This window comes from Aedes albopictus, chromosome 3 (assembly GCF_035046485.1).
Source record: "Aedes albopictus strain Foshan chromosome 3, AalbF5, whole genome shotgun sequence".
Lineage (NCBI taxonomy): Eukaryota > Metazoa > Arthropoda > Insecta > Diptera > Culicidae > Aedes > Aedes albopictus.
The window spans coordinates 199091538-199117988 of record NC_085138.1 but is presented as its reverse complement, the minus strand read 5'-3'; the positions used below and the strand labels follow the sequence as shown (position 1 = coordinate 199117988).

The window sequence follows — 26451 nt, the reverse complement described above, 5'->3', positions numbered from 1 at the left end:
TGCAAGTAAGTTCGGGCATGTTAGCGGGGCCAGACAGTTCTTCACAGATGGTTCCAAAACCGATGATTCGACTGGATTCGGTGTCTACAACGAATTTCATAGCGCCACCTTTATGCTTCAAAAGCCATGTTCGGTATATATTGCTGAGCTAGCGGCTATATACTACACCTTAGAGTACATTCGCACTCTCCCACCTGAGCACTACTTCATTTTTACCGACAGTCTAAGCTCTCTGGAGGCTGTTCGGTCAATGAAACCGATGAAGCACTCAGCGTACTTCCTGAATGGAATACGCCAAGTCTTGAGTGCTTTGTCCAAACGCTCATACATCATCACCATAGCTTGGGTCCCTTCACATTGCTCAATTCCGGGCAATGAGAAAGCGGACTCTCTGGCTAAGGTGGGCGCTAGCGAAGGCGATATTTACGAGCGTCAAATCGCCTTCGACGAATTTTTTGCATTGGCCCGTCAGGAGACCTTGATCAGCTGGCAACACAAATGGAGAGATGGAGAGATGGGTAGATGGTTGCACTCCATCATTCCACAGGTGTCGAAGAAGCCATGGTTCAAAGGGTTGGATTTGAGCCGCGATTTCATTCGTGTAATGTGTCGGTTGATGTCCAACCACTATTTGTTGAACGCACATACCTTCCGTGTTGGGCTCTCAGAAAGCAATCTCTGTATCTGTGGCGTGGTTTACCAGGATATCGAACATGTCGTGTGGGGATGCAATGAGTATCGTGAGGTCAGATCTGAGCTACATGAAATTCTCCGGGCCCGAGGAAAACAACAGAAACCCGTTAGAGAAGTGTTGGCAGGACTTGATTTGGAATACATGAACCTGATTTACCAGTTTTTGAAACGTGTTGATGTCAGAGTTTGATGTAGTACGTTCCTTGTTTTCGTTGTCCGCCTTTTGGTTTTGTTGTTCGCCCCTGTCTGTCGTCACCCCCTTCCGTTTGTCCTCTTCTTGTCGTTTTCTACCGATAAAGTCCTTTCTTTTTGGTTCCGTTACAGATATGGACAATTTGTCCCATCAAAGTTTTAGTATAAGTTAGCAAATAATTTAGTTTTAAACCCATAAATCCGTCCTTCCCATTTTTTTTTTCTTCAATCCTTAACCTCGAAACAGCCGCGAGTACTTCGGCTTCCCAAACTAACATAGTTTTAAGGCAGTAATAAATTGTAAAATGTATAACCATTGTAAAAAAAACAAAAGATTTCGGCTCAGTTATGCCCATGTGGCGCCCGAGCCTTCCAAATAAACGAATAAGTAAAAAAAAAAAAAAACATGGTGAAAAAACAGTTTTGGTATAAAAATCCAAGATGGCGGCCAAAATCAATATGGGCGACCCAACTTTTTATAACTGTAAATAGTAGCCCTATCTTCTCTCTTTTCAACAACCTATGGTTTTTAGGTGGTTTCTGGCGAAACTTTCGAGTTATAACGGTTTAAATGAACCAACAATTGACAAAAATCGAGGGGTCCGCCAAAATGCTTGTGGCTCTAACTTACGGGGGGTCCATCAATTTGATTAACCAAATGCATTTTCCTTACTTTTTTGGGGAGGACTTTCAGAAAATCGCCACCTTAAACATTTTTGAAGACATGGTGTAAATAGTGGGACGGTCTCAGCGAGAGTTACCCAATATTGAAATTTAATCAATTTTAATTAATTTAATTTACATTAATTAAAAATTAAAATTTGACAAAAACAATCGCGATATAATGTCTCAAATTTTCCGGTTCCGGTTCTTCTGAAAAAGTGTAAGATTTTGAGGAAATTTTGCGGTTTTATATTAAAGAAAAAAAAATCAATTTTTTGTACTTAATTCAAAAGAGAAATACATTTGATAAAATTTCAGAAAAGTGATAATTATTAATTTAAATATCCATTATGTTCGTTTGTGAAAAGTTCTAAGCATTAAAATTATCGAGAAGGCCCAATGATTTGATTGATTTTGGCTATAACTTCCAATGTATTTCTATTTGTTAGCATTTTTGCAATTTTACGGCTGCGGTTAAAATTAGCGGCTTCCGCGAAGCTTGGGCCCAATTTTTTTCAATGATATATACTACCCAAGTAACCATGCGGCTCATATAAAGCAATAATATCTTTACATGAACAATTAAAGTTGATTTAAAGGGGAAATGGGCGTTTATAAAACCACCTTAAGATTATACTGGTATAATCTCAATGCAGCCGCATAAACGCCCAATTCCACTTTAAATCAACTTTAATTGTTCATGTAAAGTTATTACAGGCGTACCTCGATAGTACGTACCCTCGTTAGTGCGTACCCTCGATAGTACGTACCCTCGATAGTACGTACATTTTGCCTCGATAGTACGTACACCAAAATTTATTTAATTTTTAATCTACAAAAATGGGTTCGAATCATTAGTAGACGTATAGCAGAGACTCCGATACTATGAATTTGTGTTATGCAGATTCCTATAACACGGATTTTCAGTCATGGTTTCCCAAACTGTGGGTCGCCGGCCTTCATCCAGCGGGTCGCGAGAGTCAGTCGAATAATTTACTGTAACCATAGCCGGATCTAAGAGGGGGCCGGGGAGGCTAATGTTTGCTAACATTAGCTTTATTTTTCATATTTCTCAAGTACTGTTCGAAAGTGAGGAAAAAAGGTCATCTCTCCGAGGGTCCTCCACATCCGCTCGGGCCCTGGGCCCCCACAATCCTTAATCCGGGCCTGACTGTAACAGACAACAAATGAGGGAATTTCTATGGTGGGTCGTCGAAAGCACGTCAACTGACGAAAGGGGGTCGCGCACCTAAAAAGTTTGGGAACCTATAAGCAGTTTTAAAATGTAGCGAAATGGAAGACATGAACAAATACGTTTGATGTAATGGTTGCAGTATTCTTCGCTTACAGAGATATTTTCTGGCAGTCATAATATCTGGCATCATCATTCTGGCGTTACATCCCAGCTGGGGAGAACTGCTTCTCAGCTTAGTGGTCTATAAGCACTTGCACAGTTATTAACTAAACGCTTTCTTTACCAATAGAATGTTGTAATAAAATAAAAAGGCACATGATGGTTCTATTTTGTGTGGTAATAAAAAAGAAACTAAATTTCTCGGCGATGATTGCTCTCCAAAACATGAATCAACCCCATTAAGTTACTTATCCAAACCATTGATTTCAGTTCACTTGTTATTAATTTTCGTTTTCCAACAATTAATGTTGTTGTTGCGATACGTATAAAATATTTGACAGTTTTCCATGAGTTCGGAAATTTAAACAACTTTGAGTGCCGTAGGGCACTATTCATGGTTGTTGACGTTTCGTGGCTTTGTTGTTAACGATTCGGACTTAAAAAATCGTCAGCTCTCGCATTAAAAAAAAAAAACACGCCCGGTTATCATGAGTGGTTGGATTCGGGGGTATGCGTGCGTGTGCTATTTTATAACTTGATGGTGGCTCACCTCATGGAGTTCCTTCTGGGATTCCACAAGAATTCCATCCGGGACTCCCCTCGTGGTTTGTCCACAAATTTGTTCCAGAGCGTTCTTCTGGGATTCCGTAAGCTCTTAATAAAATTCTTCCGGAAGTTTATTTAGGATTCCTTCAGAAGTTCCCTCTGGAGTTTTCCCAGGAGTTTTTTTTTCTGAGATTCCTTAAGAAGTTCCATCTGGGATTCCGTCAAAAACACTTGCCAGGATTGTTCCAAGAAGTTCCCCGCGATTCTTCCAGAGATTCCTGGATTTCTGTAGAAATAATTTCCGAGATTCCTTCAGCATTACTCCTTCTAGGATTACCTTAGTAATTTTTCCTGAAACTATTTCAGGTATTTCTTCCGTGGTTTCTCCACAAACTTATTCTAGAATTCCTCTAGGAGGGAGCTATAACTAAGTTGCATTTTGTTTATTCAAGAAAATCCTACAGAAACTCCTGAGGATTACCAAAAACAAAGTACTCTAAAAAATCCATAATGAATTCCAGGAGGATTTCCATTACAAACATCTGAAAGAATTCCAGAAGCGTCTGCAAGAATTGCTGACGGAGCTCTTGATAGAAACCAAAAAAGAGTTCCTAGATGATTCCTGGAAAAAGTTCTCGAAGAAATCCCGGAATCAGTTTCTGAAAAAAAAATCCTAGAAGAAGCTCTAAGAGGAATCCCGGAAGAAGTTCCTGAAAAGTAATTCCTGACAGTCACCCAGAAGAAATTCACGGAGGAATCGCGGAAGGAATTTCCGAAAGAATCCTGGAAAAATCCCAGAAAGTTTACCTGGTAAAATTATTGTAGGAATCCCAGAAGGAATACTTAAATCAGAAGTATCTCCCGAAAAAAAAAACGGGAGAAGTTCCTGGAGGGATCTCGGAGAAGCTTTTAGATGAATACTGAATGAAGTTCTTGTCAGGGATCTTGTAGGATTTCTGGAAGGGTTTTAGAAGAAATTCCTGAAGAATTCCCAGAAGATACTCCGGGAAGAATCTCGTATGAAATTCCAGGAATAAATCCTTACGGATTATTGCAAGGTGTTTTTGAAGGAATCTCGGTAAGAACTTCTGATACAATTTCCGAAAGAACTCCTAGAGAAATTCTGGGTGAAGTTGCTAGAATTTACAGGAATACTATCTGGAAGCCCAAAAAAAAAAACAAATCCGGAAACATCCCGAAAGAAGCTGTACGGAGAATCTCGGATGAAATTCCTGGAGGATTCCGGGGACTTTTTGAGAAATTCTCGAAGAAATCTCTTGAAGTCCGAACGTAAACAAAAAGGTCACAAAACATCAAAAACTTAGAAAAAAATTCTTTAGCAACCGCGGCTTGCATTGTCCTATAGGCTGTACCAATTCAATTGTTTCTGGGTGAACCCGAAATGTGGGATTCGAGGAAAGACATTTGGCTTTCTCGCTTGCTTTAGGGATTTCTTCAAGTTTCAAGTTTCTTTCAGTTCCGAAATTCCTCTAAGTGTTGGTTACGAGCTTTTTCCAGGAATTCTCTCTGGGATCCCTTAGGGATTCTTCCAGAGTTTCTTCTACGATTCCTGTTGAGATTCCAGGGTCTCTTTCAGAGATTTCTCCAAAGATTCCTTCCGAAACTTTACCAAGAATTTCTTCTGTAATACTTTCGGGACTTCCAGGATTTCTTCAGGAATTTCTTCCAGAATACTTCCAGGAATTTCGTTCCGGGATTTCTCCATGAATTCATTTTAAGATTCCTCCAGAAATTCATTCCGAGATTCCTACAGCAATTCTTTCCAAGATTCATCAAATAATTTTTCCTTGAATTCCTCCAAGAATTCCGGGATTCCTCCAAGAGCTCCGGGATACCTCTAGGAATCCCTTCTCGTAAAAAAATTAAACTCTTGGAGGTGTCATGGAAGGAGCAATGTTCAGAAGGTTTTGAAAATATCACTACAATAAATATTGCAGGAGAAAATAATTCTATAATGTTTCTATAACAAGATATAACTGATCTAGATCGATTGAATTATATCTAGACCAGTTTGGATGGTTCTAAAATATAATTCAAATAAAATCAATATAAGTTCCCAGAGACGAGATGCCTCTACGAAGCATCTCCAGAGCACAAGAAGATTTTTCCAAAAAAGATAGGATCCTAAACAAGCAAAATTACGTAATTAATAAACGGACCCTTAGGCCACATGTAATTTTTTGGCAATCCTGACGTTCAAGAAATAACATTCTTTGATTTGAAAATGAAATTTGAAATAAAAAATTGTGATTCGATAGTACGTACGTTTCGATAGTACGTACACTAAACGAAGCGGTGGTGTACGTACTATCGAGGTATGCCTGTATTGCATTATATAAACCGTATATAAGGATTCATTAGGGCTTGAGCAGCATGGTTACTTATATATACTAATACTACAAAAAATATTCAAAGAAAACTCCCAGTGAGGAAGTGAATAAAAATGCCGGAAGTATGAGTTTTTTTTTTTCAGAGAATGAACGTTGTTAGCAAAGACTAAATGACTATTAAGGTTAAGGAGATTAAGTATTTGGAGTACAAAGCTCAAATTTTCTCAGGCACAAATCTGGAGAACCCTCAAACGGATCTGGTGGAGAAAGCATCACACAGTTTTCTGCGAGGAAGCAAGTTTCACAATGCATTTTCAGACAGATCCGATGCATGGTTCACTCACATAGTTTTTGATTCAAACATTTTTTTAGCGATGGATAACTTGGCTTGGCATTTTACAATTTTTTTGTTTTTCATATAAGTGCGGGCCACCTTAATAGTCAGTGTTAATAAACCATCAAATAGAGCAAACTAGTTTGCATGATCAGGCATGTTGCTGTCGGGGAATACTCCAGGAAGTGACGAATTTTCAAGTAATTCCTCGCACTCGAATACCAGATAGATTCATAGTTTAGTGAACTTAGATTGATGTAGGGGAAGCTGGGGTAATATGCACCCCTTAAGCGAACGTTGGCCAATCACTAAGATTAAGATGATTTAATGGGTGTCTTGCGTATTGAAAGTTAGTTTACTTATTGAACTTAGTGACGCCAACTTTTGGTCCGCGTGATATCAATTTTACCGAATCAAATTAACAATTAAAAAAGTGTTACGGTTTGGGTGCTGACAAACTGTTGGGAGAAAAACGCACCTTGAGGTGGGGCAATACGTCCTCTGGCATTTTCCGCTTTGAATTCTAATGAAATACCAAGCGGCTCCATCTTACTATTTACGGCAGCAAATGGAAGGTGTAGGAGGCGGATGGTAGTTAATAGGTTGATTCTATATAATTGGCGCGCAAGCGCTTAAATTGCGTGAGCTTCAAATTAGACAATCTTTCCAAATGTGGAAAGTCATCGTTTTCCACGCTTTTCATTTGAATATTTTCGTCATTCTTGTTCGGCTCAATTTTACGTCTAGTTTGCTTGCATCTGACGGAACTTCACTTATATAGTGAAATAGAGTGAGGGCGTTTTGCCCCGGGGGTGCGTATTACCCCAGGTTACCCTATGTGTTTATGACTATTTTTGCTCTTTATAGATTTTGAGCAATCTCGGCACTGATGATTGCAGCGGCCATAAGCCAATCCAAATTGCTGTACGGGCCAACTTTCAGATTGATAACGACTGTGTTTTGAAATGTCCCGCCGTTAAAAACGGGATCGAGGTTTGGGATAATCTATTGGCGCTCGATATTGATAAATCCACGTGGATAATGATTTTTTTTTGAAAATCCCGCAGCTGCAGCTTGAACAGAGAAAATATATTTCTGTTCGACCACATGGAACATATGAACCTCGGATTGCCGTTGGCACCAAAATTGGCAACACTTGGCAATAACTACACAGTTCAGCCGGGACACTTTATTGTTTATGTAATACGCTGTGAACGTTTTCGTCAAGCTGGCTCTTATTCTTGGACTGCAACACTCTAGAATCACGAAACTTATTGGTGCACGTAAATGAAATTCCTATTCACTCCTTATGAATTTGTTTGTTGCCAACATCAATTAGGCTGCCCATTTCCTATGAATTTGATTTTCCTGAATAGTTGTACAACATAACGGCAAAAGGTTATTTTAGCCATAACAAATTGCAAATGCTCCATAGAAAATCAAAAACCGCTCCATAAAGAATGAACATATGTTCCATGAAAATGTGCAATGTTACCCGTAAATAATTGAAAACGTTCCATACTTTATAAAAAATGTACCGGTAACACATAAAATTTTCTCATTAAAAATTAAATTTTGCACCAATAAATAATACTGAAATGCTCCTTAATAAAATACAAATGCTCCATAGAAAAATGCAAACGCTCCATAAACAATTAAAATTGTACCCATAGAAAATTGAATATTGCTTCATAAAAAAATTAAATTGCACCATAAAAAAATTGAAATTGCACCATAGAAAATAGACAAATGCTCCATAAGTATTATCAAACTATGGTATACAAAAAATGGTTACGTCATATCATTATGGTGACTTCGGCAAATATGTTTCTTGTGTGATGACGAATAAGTTTGCTGAACAAACCAACATGATTTGACTTCAACATTTTTTGATATACAATTTTTTGTCTTGGTGCATTTTTATTGTCAAAATTCAACCTATCTGTAACTTTTGTAACAATAGTTATCACTGAACTTTTTCAATAGTTTTTGAAAATTGGAATGTTTTGTAGTTCGTCACAGAAAAATGAAAACAATCGGTTGAGAAGTAATTGAGATATGGTAATCTAAAGTTGACTAGTTTGTATGGCAAAACGGCTTTGGTGCATTTTTATTGTCCGATACTGTACATATCACTTTGAACGAATTTCATAAAATACTTATCGTTGTATCTGTACGGCACATGAATGCAAACATTTTTTTTTTTCAAAATTACCATCCGTTCAAAGGGCATACACTAAATCACTAGCGCATCTAAGGAACATATAGAGAAATTGTACAAGAAATACTACATCCAGCCTACAACGATGACTTTTGTCAGCATAATTCGAAGTATAAGGAAATCAACCGTTCAGATACTTTCATGATTTAAATTTTTGCTTAATTGATCGATTTGTTGTAAAATCAATTTTGAAACTATGCAAGCAAATGGAGATAAAGAACAAACGATCATTCACTTACCATTGGAGCTCTTCAGGTCTCGATGGATTACCGATATGGGTGCCTCGCAGTGTAAGTAGTTCATTCCCCTGGCGATTTGCACAGCCCAATCCACCAGTACATCCGGAGGAATCTTCCTTCCTGCCAGTATTTTGTTGAGCGGTCCTCCTCGAGCATATTCCATAATCAGGCAAAAAGTCTTCTGTTCGAAATCCAAACATACTCCCTTCAGTTCGACAATGTTTGGATGTTTCAACGACCAGAAAAGTTTTGCTTCCTTTAATACATTCTCCCGGGTAACATAAACATCTGCATTTTGATGAGACACTTTAACTGCAACCTCTTCACCATTCCAAAAGGCACGATGAACTGTACTGAAACCTCCGGATCCGATTATATCTTTGAGGTCGAGCTCTTTCAACTTTATCTCCAATGGCTGCACATTCAACACTGTTGGATCTTCATTCGTGACGAAATTAGATGGGAAAATCCCAACCCTGTCACCAATCCTGCCCGTCCACCAACCCTCGTCCCCGGAGATGCTGCTATCCATCGACAACACGTACACAATCTGACCGACCCGCAGCGAGAGTTCATCTTCGCCCTGGGCCTCATAGTCGTACTTTGCCGTCCACAGGGGAGACATCTCAACGGCGGCCGGAATTTCTTGCGGATTAGCTCGTATTTGTCTGCCCCTTCCCGAAACTATCAACATTTGATGCGCGATTTTTCCTGTTATACGATTCCGATCAAAACAACTAAAACATCACGAGTTTCCACCGCACCGAAACGGTTCCCCGCGACACCGAGTGATTTACACTATTTTTCGCACTTTTCGCTACGCGTTGCACAATTTTTATTGCCCGGATAAGCAAAAATTAGCACTTATTTCAACGAAAACTACATCATTTGCAATATTTTTCTTCTGTTGTTTTCACGACCATGTTTGACAGCAGTGATGTCAGCTAAACTTGCTCAGTTTAGAAGGATCTTTGACTCACTTTTAGAAAAACTTATTCCTAATTTCATTATTTTAACGCAATAATGACATTCTGTTACGTGAGAAAGTACAGAGTTAATATATGAATAAAGAAAACATCGAAAAGTAATGAGAAATGCTGTTTTTCGCAAAATCGCGAAAAGAAATGAACGCCGAAAAACGTAAACAGATCGCCATTCCCGATTACTGGCCACCCTTGTCAGTTCATTTCAATGTTGTCAAGTTGGTAGCGGGTTACGCTTCGGTGACGGTAGGTGAAACCTTCAACAGAATAATTCTTATTGGAAGGAACGTAATCAAGAAAGTTGGTTCGAATATGAAATAATCGGAGCTAAGTTTCCAGATCTTAAGTAGAGTGCCATACTTCATAATTCCGGATTTTCGTTATGAAGGAATCAAAATAGTTATTTATACAACGCGTTGAAAAAAGATTTTTGTTTTTGATTTGTAGGTATAATGAATATTACACCTATATTTCATTACGCTACTCATTTGTGTTCCCACAGTATTGTAATACGAGGCCTCCTCTGCGCGCCGTTATAAAAACATATAACACTACTAAAAAAACCTCGCTCGTCGAATACAGCGCAAGCATGGTGAAGTTTTGACATCAAACAGGCGCGCGTCTTAAAAGGTTAGAGCCTGAATGGGCCCACCATACAGGAGGTTGTTAAAACCATGACTAAAAACGTTTTATATGCTACTTAATTTTATTTTATACTCCTCTGGTCTACTATACAGCATGAATAAGTTCTGCAAAAAGATCATCAAGCCGTATTGAAGTTCGTTAACATGTATGAACTTTTATTTAGCACCTAAATGAATCTGAAACTTAATTCATCAAATAAACTGCAATAAATAGCAAAAACAAAAACAACATTACATAGCTCAGCGTCAGCCATGTAAATAATAATTAGAACCAAATTGCCTTGCGAATTCTTCGAGAGTTTTCGGGAGTTCTTACTAAAGAAACTTCCGATGCTATCTCGGAACAAAGTTCGAATTACTTTTAGTGGATTTTATAGAAGAATTGTAAACAATATCTATTTTACTACAAAGGTAGTCCTTTGCGAAATATCTTGCGGAAAATAAATAATTATATAAAAAATATTGTGCATTTTCAAGAAACTATCTGAGAAATCAGTCAGCATTCTTTAGCCATTGGAAGCCGGATTTTTTTTCAAGCGTTAACCTTCACGTACCCGACCCCCGACAACTCATTTTCAAATTGCTGGCAGTTCGTCAATTTTCATCCGATTTTTTGAAGTCGCCCTCAATCGATTATAAATTAGTGCTTGTTTATACTCGAGTGGCCATGCAATATCCGGAACCATTCCGGGGATATTTCGGATTGTGCTGGGATCAGGGGGTAGCTAAAAAGGGTAAAAAGTAATTATTTCGTGAGCTCTTTTGTTTGAACCACAAATTTTCAGCGATTTTTCTACTGTGAACAGTGAAACATAACTACGATAACCAGATTTGAATAAGTTGACCCATCCGGATCCCGGTCACAGGTACCGCGGGGCCTCCTTGGGGACACTTCTGATTTTCAACCTAAACATGCCATGCGACATATCAATCTCCATGATTTCAAATGACTAAGTCAGAAACGATAGACTGGAGTCTGTATCAACTAATATGGCCACCCCGGAATATCTAGCATAGGTTCCACGGGGGTGTTAGCGGGGACATTTCTGATTTGCAACCAAAACATGCTGTGCGGCGTATCAATCTTCATGATTTCGAGAGAATGGGGCAGAACAATTGACTAAAGTATGTATCATCTGATGTGGCCGCTCCGGAACACCTAGAATAGGTTCCGCGGGGGCCTCTCAAACACAATAACACATAAAATAACCACTTTTAGCTATTTGGCAAAACAGACTTCTCCCTCACCCCCTGACCCCAGTACAATCCGGAATATCTCCGGAATGGTTCCGGGTATTACATGGCCACTTGAGTATAACAAACTAGCACTAATTTATGATCGATTGAGGGCGACCGAAAAAAAATCGGATGAAAATTGACGTAATGCCAGCAATTTTAAAATGAGTTGTCGAGGGTCGGGTACGTGAAGGTTAATATAGAATTTTTTCTACGTATTTCCGTATTTTTGGTGCTCAACAGCACCAAAAGGGCTGCCCAAAGTACGAATGAAGATAAGTAATGACTTTTGGCCGGTGGAGGAATAAATTTGAATGTTTTCTCTTTTCCAATGAATTAAAATTTCAAAATCAGTATACCCGGCTATTTTCAAAGATTTTCAATCAGTTATTTTGGGCTTCTTACAGATTCCAGCCGGGAGAGGCATCAAATTTTTGCAATGAAGTTTGAAATGTTTGCGAAGTTTCTGGCTGACATTGTAATTTAGAAAACCAACATTTCAGCGTAACCCCAGAGTAATTCGACTTATTTTCAGAATTTCCATTGTTTGGGGAAATTAAACCACTGCGTCCAATTAGCTGAACAATAATCCAGCTTATTAGATACAGTGGCTTAATTTTCTCCAACAGCGGCAGGAAAAAAATCTTTAGATGAATAGAAGATTCAATAACGATTGGTGTGTATTTTAAAGATCGTATTTATGTGTCAATAATCTCAAAATTCCGGCAAGTTCTGTGAGAGAACAAAAAATAAGAATTTTCGTTTGATGAAAACCAATTTTTACAATATCGACACGTACTCAAAAATTCTTCCAAAATTTACAAAATCTCAAAAATTCCATAAGAATTTGGAAAACAATGTAATATTCTTAACCCGTTAACACCCAAAGTGTCTCACAATTTCAATCTTTGAATAAATTTGCTATTAAAGGTCAAGTTCCAATAAAATAAGCATGGTTTGACGAAAAAAATGGAAGTCTATGGTGTAGTTCAAAAAAAATATTCATTGTAGGTCCTCAATATCCGATAATTTTCTCGAGTTCTATTTCAGCACAACTTGTACGCTATCGTTATATTCTGATCCATATAGATACAATACAGCTCTAAACAAGTGAGAGATGATAATCACTCAAAAAAAATAGAAAAAGGACTTATAAATTGGAGCGGATGCATAACCCGATAAACGCCTAAAAGTATGCACAGGGATAGGGTGCGACTCAAAACTCTTTGCGTGCCGCTCACGCTGCTATGAGACAGTAGCGTGGGACACAAGAAGACATTTTACTCCTGTACACTTTTTGAGTTCCATTTTGGTCCCATATCAACTGTGCAAAATTTCAGATCGATCGGAGAAACTATATTTTAGCGCCAGCCATTTTAAGTTTTCATACTATTTAGTATGGGGAAAATCACTTTTTCAAAGAAAAATCGTCACAGGTTGCCCCTTAACCCCTAAAAATAAATCGATGAATGATTTCTGTTGGAAATTTTACGATGAACCAACCCACCGAAGACCGCAAAGCGATCTGAGGCATGTGGAAAAAGTTATTGACTGAAAACCGAATGGCATGCAAACGCTGTTTAACATGTAAGGAATAACAATAAATAATAAAATCTCGTTATTTTATCGATCGGGTGAGGCCTTATAACTTTTTCCATGAACGTCGCATCGATTTGCTGTCTTCGGAGGTCTGATTCCTAGTAAAATATTCTACAGAAATCATTCGTCAACTTATTTTTAGGGATCTAGGGGTGACTACTAGCGATTTTTCTTTGCAGGAGTAAAATTTCCCCATAGTAAATCGTATGGAAAACTAAGAATGGCGGGCGCTAAAATATAGTTTTTCCGATCGATCTGAAATTTTACACTGTTGATATGGGACCAAAGTGGAACTCAAAAAGTATACAGGAACTTGAGTTTTTCCATTTTTTGTGTTTTCCCATATAAACCGTGTACCAGGCTAATGAGACAGCACAACAAACCAGAAGAAGACGAGTACGTGCAATCAGTTGTGTGTTGCTCGCTTACTTTGCCGCGCGCTGGAGCTCTCCTGTCTCTCATGCTTTGTCGTATGCACTCTTTCGGTGCTTGTCTCCATGCTTTGCACTTTGCTTGATACTACGCATGATTGGTAAAATTTCGAATCAAACGACCTATCACTTATCAACCCTTGGCAAGCTTAACAAGTTTTCTGAAAACACAAACTATTCAATTAATTTATAAGTGATTTTTTCTGTTTGGTGACAAGCACAGTCCCAAGCACCGTGCATTACTCCCTGCGCCGTAGAGCTAGTGCTGCGGTTTGTCTCTTGTACAATTACGAAAGCTCTCACTCATACGTCTCTTGTCTCTCGGCAAAACGGGAGACAAGCACTTGAGATTGTGTGAAGCACACGCTTTTTTCGCACCGCACGGTGCATGCCGTCAATCCCTGAGTATGCATTGCCTGGTCCTTGTTTAATGTATTTTCGACTGCAGTTTTCCACATTTCTCAAATTTATTGTTTTAAACAAATCAAATAAACAGTACTCACTATGTGTAGCATGTCCGAACGTTAAAATACTGTAGGAGATAGATTTTCACAGATAAAGATTTCTAATAAAGTAATTGAGTTTTTCCTTCAGTACCCCACAAACTCTCTATACGTACTCGCCATACGAAAACATTTAAAAAATTTTGCATGTTTTAAAAAGAAATTCGTGTTTAGTAGGGTAATTTGCCAATTGTTGCACGGCTAAAAACTCGCCTATTGTTGCACACTCCATGCTTTTCTTATGGGGTGTGCAATAATTGGCGAATTTTTAGCCGTGCAATAATTGGCGATTTACCCTACTATTCCTTTTAATTTGTATCCTTTGACAGATACGTATTTTGATATCAACTATAAGGTCGTCTTTATGCCGGGGCCCGTGGCGTAGTGGCTACACGTTTGCTTCATAAGCAGATGGTCATGGGTTCGATCCCAGCCCCGGCACTTTCGTCAGTTGCTCTTTCCACCTGAGAGCAGCTGACACTGACTATCTTTAGAGCCCATGGCTCGAATGAACCCAGATACTTGGACATCGGCGAACGGAAACCCATAATGAACCCCCAATCGGACTGGAAACAGGAACAACCAACAGCATCAACAACATCAACATCCTCGAGCTCATCATTCTACGATGATAGGTTAGAAAGTGAAGGCAGCGCAACGGCCACCAGTTCGATGTAGTACAATAAGAAATAGAATACATTTAAGCGGTGTACAAAGTAGTGGACAATAGAGCTGTAAATTAGATTAAGTGATTGAAGAATAAAAAAAGGTCGTCTTCAGTGACTAGTACCGCCATCCCGAAGGTACGTGATCGTCCAGCAGTAAAGGAGGTGAAAGTTGCTGCGGTGATCAAAATTATCTAAGGATGGCTGAAGAGAAACAGTAAGCCGAAACGTCAAAACGTTAAATCAGTAGTTTTCATTGGCTCACCGAGAAACATCAATAAAACAGTTAAAACACGGACACGTTTAATGCTTCCAGTGAGCTATTCGCTCTTTGAAGGAAGCACGACACTAGACAACGGACTAGCATGCAACGCCCAGTGGCACAGCCGAAAACTTTTCCTAACAGCTACGGCGGGAATCGAACCCACGCTCCTCAGCACGATGCGGCTAAATGCTTGATGACACTAGCCGCACGACCTCGAAGCCACAAAAGTTAAGTATCAGTTAACGATGATTAGCACATCGAACTAATTAGGAATTACGTACAAAAGTCTGAAAAACATAACATTCCTGGTAGAAATCTCTGAAGGAACCCCGTGAGGATTTACTGAAGAAATTCCGAGAGGCAAATCTGGTATAATTCTGAGGCAATCACTGCCTAAAGCTTGGTAGAAATCCCTGAAATAATCACAGAAGAAATCCCGGGAGGAATTTTCACACTTGTTCGCTACCTAGCGGATTCTATCATATCTATCATTTCATTATCCACTTTGATCTCTACTCCCTTATACTTATGAGTAGAAAGAGACTGATATAGCCACAAAATCATCAAGTTAATTATAGAATACGGTCGATAAATCAGTACATGATATAAAAAGTTTGGCTCAAAAAGAAAAGTGTTCTATCCTATAAGATCGAAAAAGCTAATAGGAAGAACACGCCGCGATATAGACATACCTCTATGAACGGAGTGCGAATTCCGAAAAAGCTACCGATCGATAGAATTTGTGATGAAAACAGAACAATACATTAGGCAGTCGGGTGCCTGAAACTTTTGCCAGTCTTGGTAAGGTGGTATGAACTACCAACCAAGCCGATCTGTTTAAAAGCACAGGTCGCACGGCAGAAGTTTCACGCATTCGATGTATTCGTTCAATACATGGCCTACTTGCCTAATTTCACCTTCTATAAAATTTTCACACTTGTTCGCTACCTAGCGAATTCTATCATATCTATCATTTCATTATCCACTTTGATCTCTACTCCCTTATACTTATGAGTAGAAAGAGACCGATATAGCCACAAAATCATCAAGTTAGTTAATCGTACCGTCTACATTACTCTCTACCCTAACCTATTTCCTACTCTCAACCCTACACTCTATCCTACCCTCTTCCCTACCGTCTACCTTATTCTCTACTCTAACCTTCTACTCCACTCCCTCTACTCTATCCTTCACCCAAACCCTCTACCCGACCGTCTACTCCACCGTTTACCCTACCATCTACCATGACCCTTTTTCTAATAAAGCCCGAGCGATAGATACCCATATTGCATGGTATTATAGATCAAACTATCATTCCGTGGCCGCCATCTTGGATGTGGTTCGACATCTTGAATTTCAAAATGGCGTCGTATATTTATTTTTGAGATCTACTCTTGAAGCCCGATCGATAGATACCCACATTGCATAGTATCTGAATTCTGGAGTTTTGGCCGCCACGCTAGAACCTAAGCCGCCATCTTGAATTCCAATGCTCCTACTACAACCTCTACATCCTTCTACAATTTTGCATTATTCTGGAGATATTCTAATCAAAAGGACTGTCCTATTTATAGGACGCTGGGCGTTCGGGACATCTGTCCTATAAATTGGACGCTGGGCGGATATGGCTTAAGTTTCGAAAAGCTAATAGGAAGAAACCATAACCTTCGCTAGAAATGCTTAGAGAAGTTTCAGTAAAACTAACTGGTGTGGAGTGCAATCAATGGCCCGCAATCGTTAAAGGTTGGGTGGGCCTGGTGTAGAATATGATACAGAATATTTTTATATTCTGGATATCCTTAGTCATCCAAAACGTTCTTGAGTTCTACTGATGTAACGGTAACAGCTTTCATCATATTCTGGAAGTTCAACACATGTAAATTTACGTCTTTCAAGACAACACAAAATAAAACTTATTTTTTCTTAACGTCTAGCAATCGCTGGAACCGATTTGACAGATAAAACATAGAAAAGTAAAATACTGTCATGCATAGATTCGAACACTGATCTGAGCCATATCTCTTACCTCTCGGCTATTTAACCGAGTTAGAAGGTGGCTGATGAACGTGATACTGGTTCTACGTTTCTGGTGAAACGGATTTGTTGACATCTTACGCAACCAACCAGCACTTACATGATGCGCGTAAAATTGAGTCCAATTTGTGATTCAGCCTTGAAAACGTTTACGTTCTTTGGTGGTTCCGTTTCGTGCAAATTTCAGGATTTCTAAGTGTGTACGATATCAGATCAGTCGGGATATCCTAGGTCATCCAAACTGTTGTTGAGTTTAGATCCTAGAGTCTACGGGTGTTACGATAACTTCAAAGATAAACAGGCGTAACTCTCAGAGAAAATTCACCAAACACTTTTGCCTGGTATCTTTTTTCATGAGCACGCTGTCACCTGTTGGTAGAACCGAGCGAGACACAGTCCGTCATGATGAATTTTGATTTTTCATTTGTCTAACACGCACAGTACTACACAAATCACCTGTGATTATCGTTTGCACCATTCAGCAAAGTGTGTCTTCTAAATGATAACGTAAATCTTCTGAATGTTCAATGGGCATCATCCGATCAGCTGGGGTCATTCAAACTATTATGATGTTTAAAATGTAACATCTACAGCAATTGAAGTTTCTGTTTTGGCAATATAGAGTTATGTTGCAATCATATATGGAGCACATTTATATTGTTTATGGTGCATTTTAAATATTTTATGGATGCATTCAACCGTCTGCCTTTTCAATCCGATCTTTAATTTTAAAGTAGATTTTATAGTTCTTTAGAAGCTAAAATTACCACTATATCTTCAAGGACTATAAACTATTTAGTTTTTTTTCTAGAATGTGTGAGCGAAAACTTGAAACCTCTTCTTTAGTGTTGCATCAAGCCAGGCTAGTTTAATATATTGAAAACATGGTAACTTATCCCAAATTCTTTAGACTAAAAGTTTACTGAAGCTGAACACTTGGACACCCTAACCTTAATTAGACTTTTCAAAAAAAAAAAAGAAAAGACCACTATAAATTAAAATAAAAACCTTAGAGTGCTACGTAATGTAAGTTTACTAAAACTTGCATTTTATTATTGGCATTTGTATTTTCCTATGGAGCACTTCAGAATTATTTATTGGTGCAATATTTCACTTTTAGTGTTAATTTTATGTTTTACCGGTGCATTTTGTATGGAACGTTTTTAACTATATGGGTAACATTGCACATTTCCATGAAACATATATTTATTCTTTATGGAATGGTTTTTGATTTTCCAAGAAGCGTTTCTATTTATTTTATGGGTGCAATAAATAGGCTACCGAAAAGTACTGGCTCATTTTTTTAATAGAAGTCAGAAGTACTCAAAGTAAACCAATTCAAATTCTACACTTCTGTTGTTTTCCTTCAATGAACGATTCTGAACTGTTACCCTCTACTTATTTCCCAATAAAAAGCATGGCATAATTGAAGAGCGTTTCCCCATTGAAGTATAGCCCAAAACACGCGGTTTGATCAAATTCTCTCGCCTTTTTCTGGTTATCCTGACAGCACACAAACTTCCACATCGAACATCATGGAGACGGTTAAAAACAATCACCCACACTTGCGTGAGATTCGCATTTTATCCCAAAAACTTCTCGATATCGGTCACCAGCATCCGCTTCCATCGCGAGAACTAACCGACTTTTCTCCTTTGCGTGCAGCAGGACTCACGTTTTGCACAAGGATAACAACACATCCCCAACGCGAACAGCGAGAGAAGCGAGAGCGGCGGATTTCATCATATGGATGTCCTTTTGGGATGGAGCAAATTCTCCCGGTTAGACCGACCGACTGGCTGTGATATCTACTACACATTCACACATGTTTCGGTCTCTAGTTGGTGCTTCTAATAGCATCCTTTTTATCAAGTGCTCTGTGTACGTAATGGTCCATCTGAGAGCGTACCGAGTATTGATCTGGAAAGCTTTCAGGGAACGTCGTCACGGATTTTCCCAGCGGTGGTCGTGGAAAAAAGGCATTCTTTCGAGGTTCCTGCCAAGTGTAAAACGCTGTTGAATCGCTTTGGGCTGGAGAAAATTCGTTCGCCGTCGCGGTCGCGGTCGAGTTTCGGTGAAAATCGCGTTCGATATCCGTCTAATTTCCGGTCAATGTAAGAAAGTTCCTTCAAATCGCTGAATCCGCAGACTAAGGCATGCATGAATCAAGAAAAAGGTCTGCTCGAGGAAAAATCTAGTGGCCCGAAACGAACGAAGAACAAGGAGGAAAAGTCGCCCCCATTGCTTCGGTGTTGGCATACTCCCTTGCGAAAATTAAAATGAGCTCCAGATGAGATTTACGGATGCTGTGTACCGTGCTTGAATGGGGGATGGCTCTGGCCGTGGGTGTTTTCCAAAAGTGCTACTCCTTTTTCAAATGCCAACCAAGGGTAAATTTTTGATGCGATGAAATTGATGCCAAATGATATGTGATAAGGAACCATCAACTTGTCAAATAATCACCAATTTATAGGAAATATCTAAATCTACCGCCATCGCGAGGTGCATCATAATTGTTGTAGAAAGGGGGAAGCGAGTGAAAGTGCATGTTTATGTAAGGGAGGAAAAATCAATAGGGAGTTCTTACCTATGAGGTGAAACGGTGACACGGATTGTTGTCCTGCTTGATAAGGATGCAACAAAGGACAGCCATTGCAGGTCCGCAGGCCTCATCGTCATCGGGAAAGGTCAGTATCGGCGGATTATTCCATACGAACTTCAATTGCCAATGGCCGATTTAATGCAATTTATTCGATCTGCTCTAAATCATAACGCAAAAATAAGGTTGAAATAAACACATCATTTCAATTCATTTTTCACATATCAAGGTATTTATCTTAAATACTACCATACCTTGATATGCCCTTCATTAGGTGGTAATAAGAGGCAAAACAACAAAAACGAATACCAAAATTTAGTATAAATAACAGCTAGAAAATAACAAGTGTTGTTATTTCAATATTAAATACATACCTAAAATTTCAATTGCTGTATTTATTATTCCAAAGTTATTGAATAACAAACTCATAACATATCTTGTTATTTAATGTTTCATATGTTCGATGACTTCATGATGTAATAGCAAATCTTGTTCCTCGGTTATTTTCACTGCTATACTAGCAAATACTACATCAATACCAAACTCTGCTCAAATACCTCCAACTGTTATTGTGCTGTTCTCATAACATTTCGTACAATAACGCTGCAATAACAATTTTAGGTATTAGAGCACATGTTGCTCTTTGCATGGTATTTGTAAGGTATGCCCTTCTGCTCGGGATAGCGGCATTGATCAATGAATGGAACTGTCCATACTTTGACCATCATACAATAATCGCTTCCACGCTGAGCAATACAATAAATCAGCCAATGTAGAGGAAAATTTCACAGAAACGAACACCTGCTAATGACAGATATAGTTGAAGGAACAAGTTTTCACGATTCAAGCAATTTACATCTGAATTAGTTTTAGCGAACAGTTTAGTGGTAGAGTGTGGAACTGTTTCGACACGGGCACCCATTTTGAGCACTTTTCGCTATAACTCAGCCAATTTTAAACCATTGCCTAATACGGAAATACTGAAAAATGTATTATTTTTATAATTTTGGGCAAAGCGCACCTAAGTTGGTGGCTTCGTGGCGGTGCGGCTAGTGCCACCAAGCATTAAGTCGCATCGTGCTGAGGAGCGCGGGTTCGATTCCCGCCGCAACTGTCAGGAAAATTTTCGGCTGTGCCACTGGGCGTTGCATGCTAGTTCGTTGTCTAGTGTCGTGCGTCCTTCAGAGAACGAATAGCTCACTGGAAGCATTGAAAGTGTCCGTGTCCTTTCTTTTCTAATTTTTTAGTCGTTCTGATATTTTCACATATTTTGAACCTTATTTCGATACCTTAAATCAACTTCAACGAAATTTGTTTATTTCATTTTATTATGATTTAATTTTTGTACATGGTGAGATATGCCTAGTTTAATAGCTCATAAAGAGATTAAGCTGCAGCCGACAATTTGAGTGTAACTTCCCTTGTGACCTGTAAAGCTTTTTGAATACATCCAGAACTTTTCCTGTTTTCGGTGTAGAGCTTGCACTTCAGCTTAGAGTTCATTGAACTCCTCCGCAGTTATTACCCTGAGAGCAATCTTTGCCAATGACCGTTCTTGCATTTGCAAACCCAAATTAATCCACCTAGAGGTGATAGTGCCTTTCTCGCCGTATATTATCTCACGATCTTTCCATTGACGTAAGTCAAAGTGTTCCTGAATCCTGATATTTTTAAATAAAAGCAAGCATTTTATCAAATCCATCATTGAATTGACTTAAAACTTATTGATGGCACATACTCCGACGTTGTGTTCAGCGTAAAAGCAGAGCTGAATAATATCAGATTTCTCAGTTGACTGCTTGAGTACCTTCACTAACAATGGGAGCTGATCAATATCAAGACGATACTAACAAGCTAAGACATAACTTTTTACACATTCACAGATCACTTTGCGGTCTTCGATAAAGTTTTTTTTTGCACATTCTAGGTTATATTTTATTGACCGTTAAAACAAGAACGTAGTGAGTATAGTGAGACGTCTGTTTGTATGTGGTTTTAATATGTCAAGATTTTGTTCTCTTACACATATTTACCGCTTGCATTAATTTTATTTACTTTCGTAGTTCCGGCGAAGCATCAAACGCTGGTTGTGCAACCCTACCAGTAGTCTCTAATGTGGTATGAGCCTATTTTCTAGTTAACCGTTCCTCAGGTTATTAAAAAAAGCCGTGATGTGATGTGTCGCATGGTACATTTGGTTACTTTCCGGAACAGGTTCCGGAGCACCACCGGGTCTCCCAAATATAGTCTGAGGCAATATCATTGCTAACGTACATCAGGTTACCTAAAAAACCACGATTTGATTTATCTTATGCATGGGTACAAATCACTTTTACATTTTACCACTTCCAGTGGGACACCCAGAACTAGATTCGGGACACTACCGGTTGTCTAAAATATGGTCTGAGGCTATGTTCTTACGAATCGATCATCGTGTTATCAAAAAAGGGTCTCCAGTTGGCCTAGTGGTTAAGGCTATGAATCGCCAATCCGGAAACGGCGGGTTTGATTCCCGTTCCGGTCGGGAACATTTTCTCGACTTCCTGAGCATAGTGTATCATTGAACTTGCCTCACAATATACAAATTCATGCAATGGCGAGCAAAGAAAACCCTTCAATTATTAACTGTGGAAGTGCTCTTAAGAACACTAAGTAGAAGAGAGGCAGGCCAAGTTCCAATGCGAACGTCGAGCTATAAAGAAGAAGAAGAAGTGATCAAAAAAGCTGCTATTTGATGTACTGTCAAACCTTGCGTATTTATCACTCTTTAATTAGACACTTTTTAACTTGTACCCCGCTCTCAATTCGTACCAATTCGTACCACCACAATATCTGTAAGATTTGTGTTCAAAAACAAATCATACAATCTAAACAAAACTAAAATAGAGTTAGTTTATCGAATTGAAAGTTTACACAGGTAATTTGACAGTAATTATTGTCGAATCAGCGTGGTTTTATGGTACGACACGCATGGATTTGATACAATTTCACATTTACAACTTTTGGTTCACATTTTACCACTTACCCATTGTCCCTGATGTGGTCTTAGACTAGTTTCATGCAAATTTTTAATCAGTTCTCCTAAAAAGTCGCAAATTGAAGCAATGCATGTATGGGTTTAGTTCATTCGTGCATTTCGCCAGTTCCGGCGAGGCACTCGAATCTGCTTCCGGAACACTACTGACCTGAGACTATTTTCTTGCTGACCGTTCTTCGCGTTATCGAAGAAAGCGTTATTTAGTGTGCTGCGTGTATGCGTTTGGTTTTTTTCTACATTTGATCACTTCCGTCGGGGCACCTGGAACCGGTTTCGGCACACTATTGGTTTTCCAAAGTATGCTCTATGATTTTTTTATTTACCGTTTATCAGCTTACCTAAAAAGTCATTAAATGTGTCGTTAAATCAAGATGCCTTAAAATCCGCGATTTGATGTGTCGCTTGCATGGGTTTGGTTCCCTTTTATATTTGGCCATTTCCGGCGGGACACCCGGAACCGGTTCTGGATCACAACCGATTCAGATATGTTCTGAAAATATTTTCCTGGTTACTGTTCATCAGGATATCAAAAAAGCCACGATTTGATATGTCCCTTGCATGGGTTTAATTAACTTTTATACTATGCCACCTCCGGCGGAACATCTGGAACCGGTTCCGATATGGTCTGAGAATGCTTTCCTGCTAACTGTTCATCAGGTTATGGAAAAAGCTTTGGGTTGATATGTCACATGCATGGTTTTATTTCAATTTTATATTTGGCCACTTCCGACGGGACACCCGGAACCGGTTCCGATATGGTCTGAGAATATTATCCTGCTTACTGTTCATCAGGATATCAAAAAAGCCACGATTTGATATGTCCATTGCATGGGTTTAATTCACTTTTATACTATGCCACCTCCCGCGGAACATCTGGAACCGGTTCCGATATGGTCTGAGAATGTTTTCCTGCTTACTGTTCACCACGTTATCGAAAAAGCCGCGGTTTGATATGTCGCATGCATGGGTTTAGTTCACTTTTATGTTTGGTCACTTCCGGCGGGACACCGGAACCGGTTCCGGGACACTACCGGTTCAGATACATACACATACACATACACACACACACACAGACATCACCTCAATTCGTCGAGCTGAGTCGATTGGTATATAAGACTTGACCCCTCCGGAGGCTCTATCAAATTTTCGTTTTTGGAGTGAGCATATAGCCTTTCGGTACACCTTGGTGTACGAGAAAGGCAAACAAATATCTTATGGAAGCCCTAATAAAAATGTATTATACACTTGCGGTTGGGTGAATAATAATTGTATCATTCCGTGTATAATCAAAATGATTGCCCGAAACGCTTGTTAAACCGGGAGCGGTCGCGTCGTGTTCTGAGTACACGCACCATGAAAAATGTACGCTTGTGATACACAGCGTGAACACCGTGAAAGCCATTACAGGTAGCCGAAGACGCGACTGCTCTAGGGTTAAGCACGTTGTAAATATCATATTTTTATATTGGGGAGGCAGGATGCTGTAAGCACAAGGAAATCAATGCAGTTTCTACATGATCGTTGAATGGAGATAACTTTTACGAATTGACCAACTAATTCAGATTCAGTGACGATGGACAAGTGGGGAGTCTCTGACACTAGAAAAGGAAAAAAATGCTATCAAAGAGCAAATGAATAGTAAAGCTGCTAGGAAGGACGAACTCCTGGCAGGACGTTTTAAACACACGCAAAACTCGATGTACACAGCGCAACGAGTAACTTTCACGCAGCGACCGAAAAGACAAAAGAATTTTCACGCTAATTTGTGTAACACCGGATCAGCACATTTTTTGTGTTGATCCAGTCGTACACAAATATGAGTGAAAAATCCTTTGTCTTTTTGATCGCTGCGTGAAAGTTACTCGTGCGCTGTGTTGCTTCATTGAAGGGTGCACAGCAACGAGTAGCTGCCAGAAATACTATACCAACAGGGCAATTTTGAAAATTCAAGCTCTCATACTTTCATTACAAATCTTTGTTGCAACACTAAAGTCCTATCAAATTGTCAGCCGTTTCGGTGGTGATTTAATTGTGACTCAAATATGGTTTATATTGGAATTACTACGGAGAACTTTATAAAAAAAAGCGAAACTTTTCTGAATTTTTTGCATATTAACGAAAAACGCATTTTCACGGCTGGCAGTATTGCATTTCAGAAACAATGAAGCATAAAGCATTAGTTTATGATGGGTAATCACTGAATTCACTATTATAACCACACTAAAATGCACTTTTCGCACCTCCACAAGTTCTTCACGAATAAAAACTCATGAGTGTTTTTGTTTTCGTTTTGCTCCTCACTCACGAAGCAGGCGAAAGCGAATAAACTCATACACTGTTTACTCTCGGAATCGTGAGTAGGTCTTGTGTTGGCTTTTCACTCGCGAATTGCTTCATGATGAGAACAATTCCATCACTGCTAGGCATTGGATATCGTATGTGGTTCTTCTTCTTATTTTTCTTTTTCTTCTTTATGACTCTATGCACCCACTGGAACTTGGCCTCTTTTCAACTTTTTTTTTTTTTTTATTCCTTGTTGGGTATCTAAGTCACTGCGACCAGTTGATAGATCTATTGTGACATATGCCCCATTTTTATTTAGCTTTGTCAAGTCGACGTATCACCATTGGTATTGGTAATAATCAGACTTTGACCAGAAGCGATATCCCAACACGGTGCCACACTTCGAATGAATTGGACCACCGTATTTGGGTTTGTCCTCCAGACATCAAAGGGTTCTATTAGCCCTTTGTCGAAGAACCTAATTCTTTTAGTTATAACTGCCGGACAACGGCATAACAAGTGTTCCGAGTCTTCTGTATCTATGCCGCACAAGCGACATACATCATCTTGAAGTTTTCCAATAACCTTCAGATGATACCGGCTCGGACAATGACCTGTTAAGAGGCCAGTTAAAGTACTAATATCTTTTTTGGAAAGTTCCAGAATTTTGCGAGTGTTTGCAACGTTTGGCTTTATAAAACGCTTAGACTGCCTCGCAGTTGTGGTGTTCTCCCAAATGGATTTTATTTTCTGCTGTTCCCAAGCTTTAAACTCCATTCTGAGAGAACATCCAGAAATGCTACAAAATGGTTCAGGACCTATGAATTGATGAGACGATCCAAGTCTTGCTAGCATATCGGCTTGCTCGTTTCCTTCAATTCCGCAATGTCCTGCAACCCAAAACAGCTTCACCTGATTGCGGCGAGCTAATTGCTGAAGTGATTGGATACACTCCCAAACATGTTTTGAAGTGCATGATGCTGATTTCAAAGCATTTAGTGCTGCTTGACTATCAGACATTATGCAAATTTTTGAATGCCTGTAATTTCTACGTAAGCAGATACTACAACATTCTAAAATTGCTTGAATTTCAGCTTGAAAAACTGTTGGCCACTTACCCATTGGTATTGATACATTAATCCCTGGGCCAGTGACACCTGCACCGACTTGATGATTCAATTTAGAACCATCAGTGTAAAAATCGATCGATCCTGGTTGTAGCTGTGGGCCACCATTTTCCCACATATTTCTCCCAGGATTGATCACTTGGAAAGAACGCTGAAAATTGTATCGTCTGCTCATCCAATCACCATTGCTTGTGACTAGCGAGTTGATACTAATTGTTTTTTGAATACTGAGGTGTCCTCTCAGGTCACCTTCAAAGAGATTTTTTGATCTTTTTAGTTTCAAAAGACTCTTTGCAGCTTCCAATTGAACAAAGTGATGCAATGGAAGTAGGTATAGTAAAGTGTCTAGCGCTTTAGATGGAGTACTTCGCATTGCACCAGTAATTGAAAGAGTAGCTATCCTTTGAAGTTTTTCCAGCTTCTTTTGAGCTAACCTTTCATTAGTTTTCGGC

At 39.1% G+C, this 26451-nt stretch overlaps 2 protein-coding genes across 7 annotated transcripts in view; one reads left to right on the top strand and one right to left on the bottom strand.

Annotated features, from left to right (window-relative positions):
- Nucleotides 1-9641, bottom strand: part of LOC109406884 (mitogen-activated protein kinase kinase kinase 11-like) — a 93296-nt gene extending 83655 nt beyond the window's left edge. For 2 of the 3 annotated variants that reach the window (XM_029863226.2, XM_062858418.1), the window contains exon 1: nt 8594-9641. In XM_029863226.2, coding sequence (XP_029719086.2) covers nt 8594-9287 — 694 coding nt within the window. In that variant the 5' untranslated portion in view covers nt 9288-9641. The remainder of the gene's footprint in view (nt 1-8593) is intronic. The other variant, XM_062858417.1, reaches the window with a different exon arrangement.
- The window catches only part of LOC109404436 (protein PALS1), a 462049-nt gene that overhangs the window by 275849 nt on the left and 159749 nt on the right, over nt 1-26451 (top strand). For 2 of the 4 annotated variants that reach the window (XM_062858454.1, XM_029863221.2), the window contains exon 1: nt 18848-19640. The exons of 1 other annotated variant lie outside the window; for it this stretch is intronic. In XM_062858454.1, the coding sequence (XP_062714438.1) occupies nt 19587-19640 (54 nt within the window). In that variant the 5' untranslated portion in view covers nt 18848-19586. Of the gene's footprint in view, nt 1-18845; nt 19641-26451 lie in introns of those variants that run through there. One more of the 4 variants, XM_029863218.2, reaches the window with a different exon arrangement.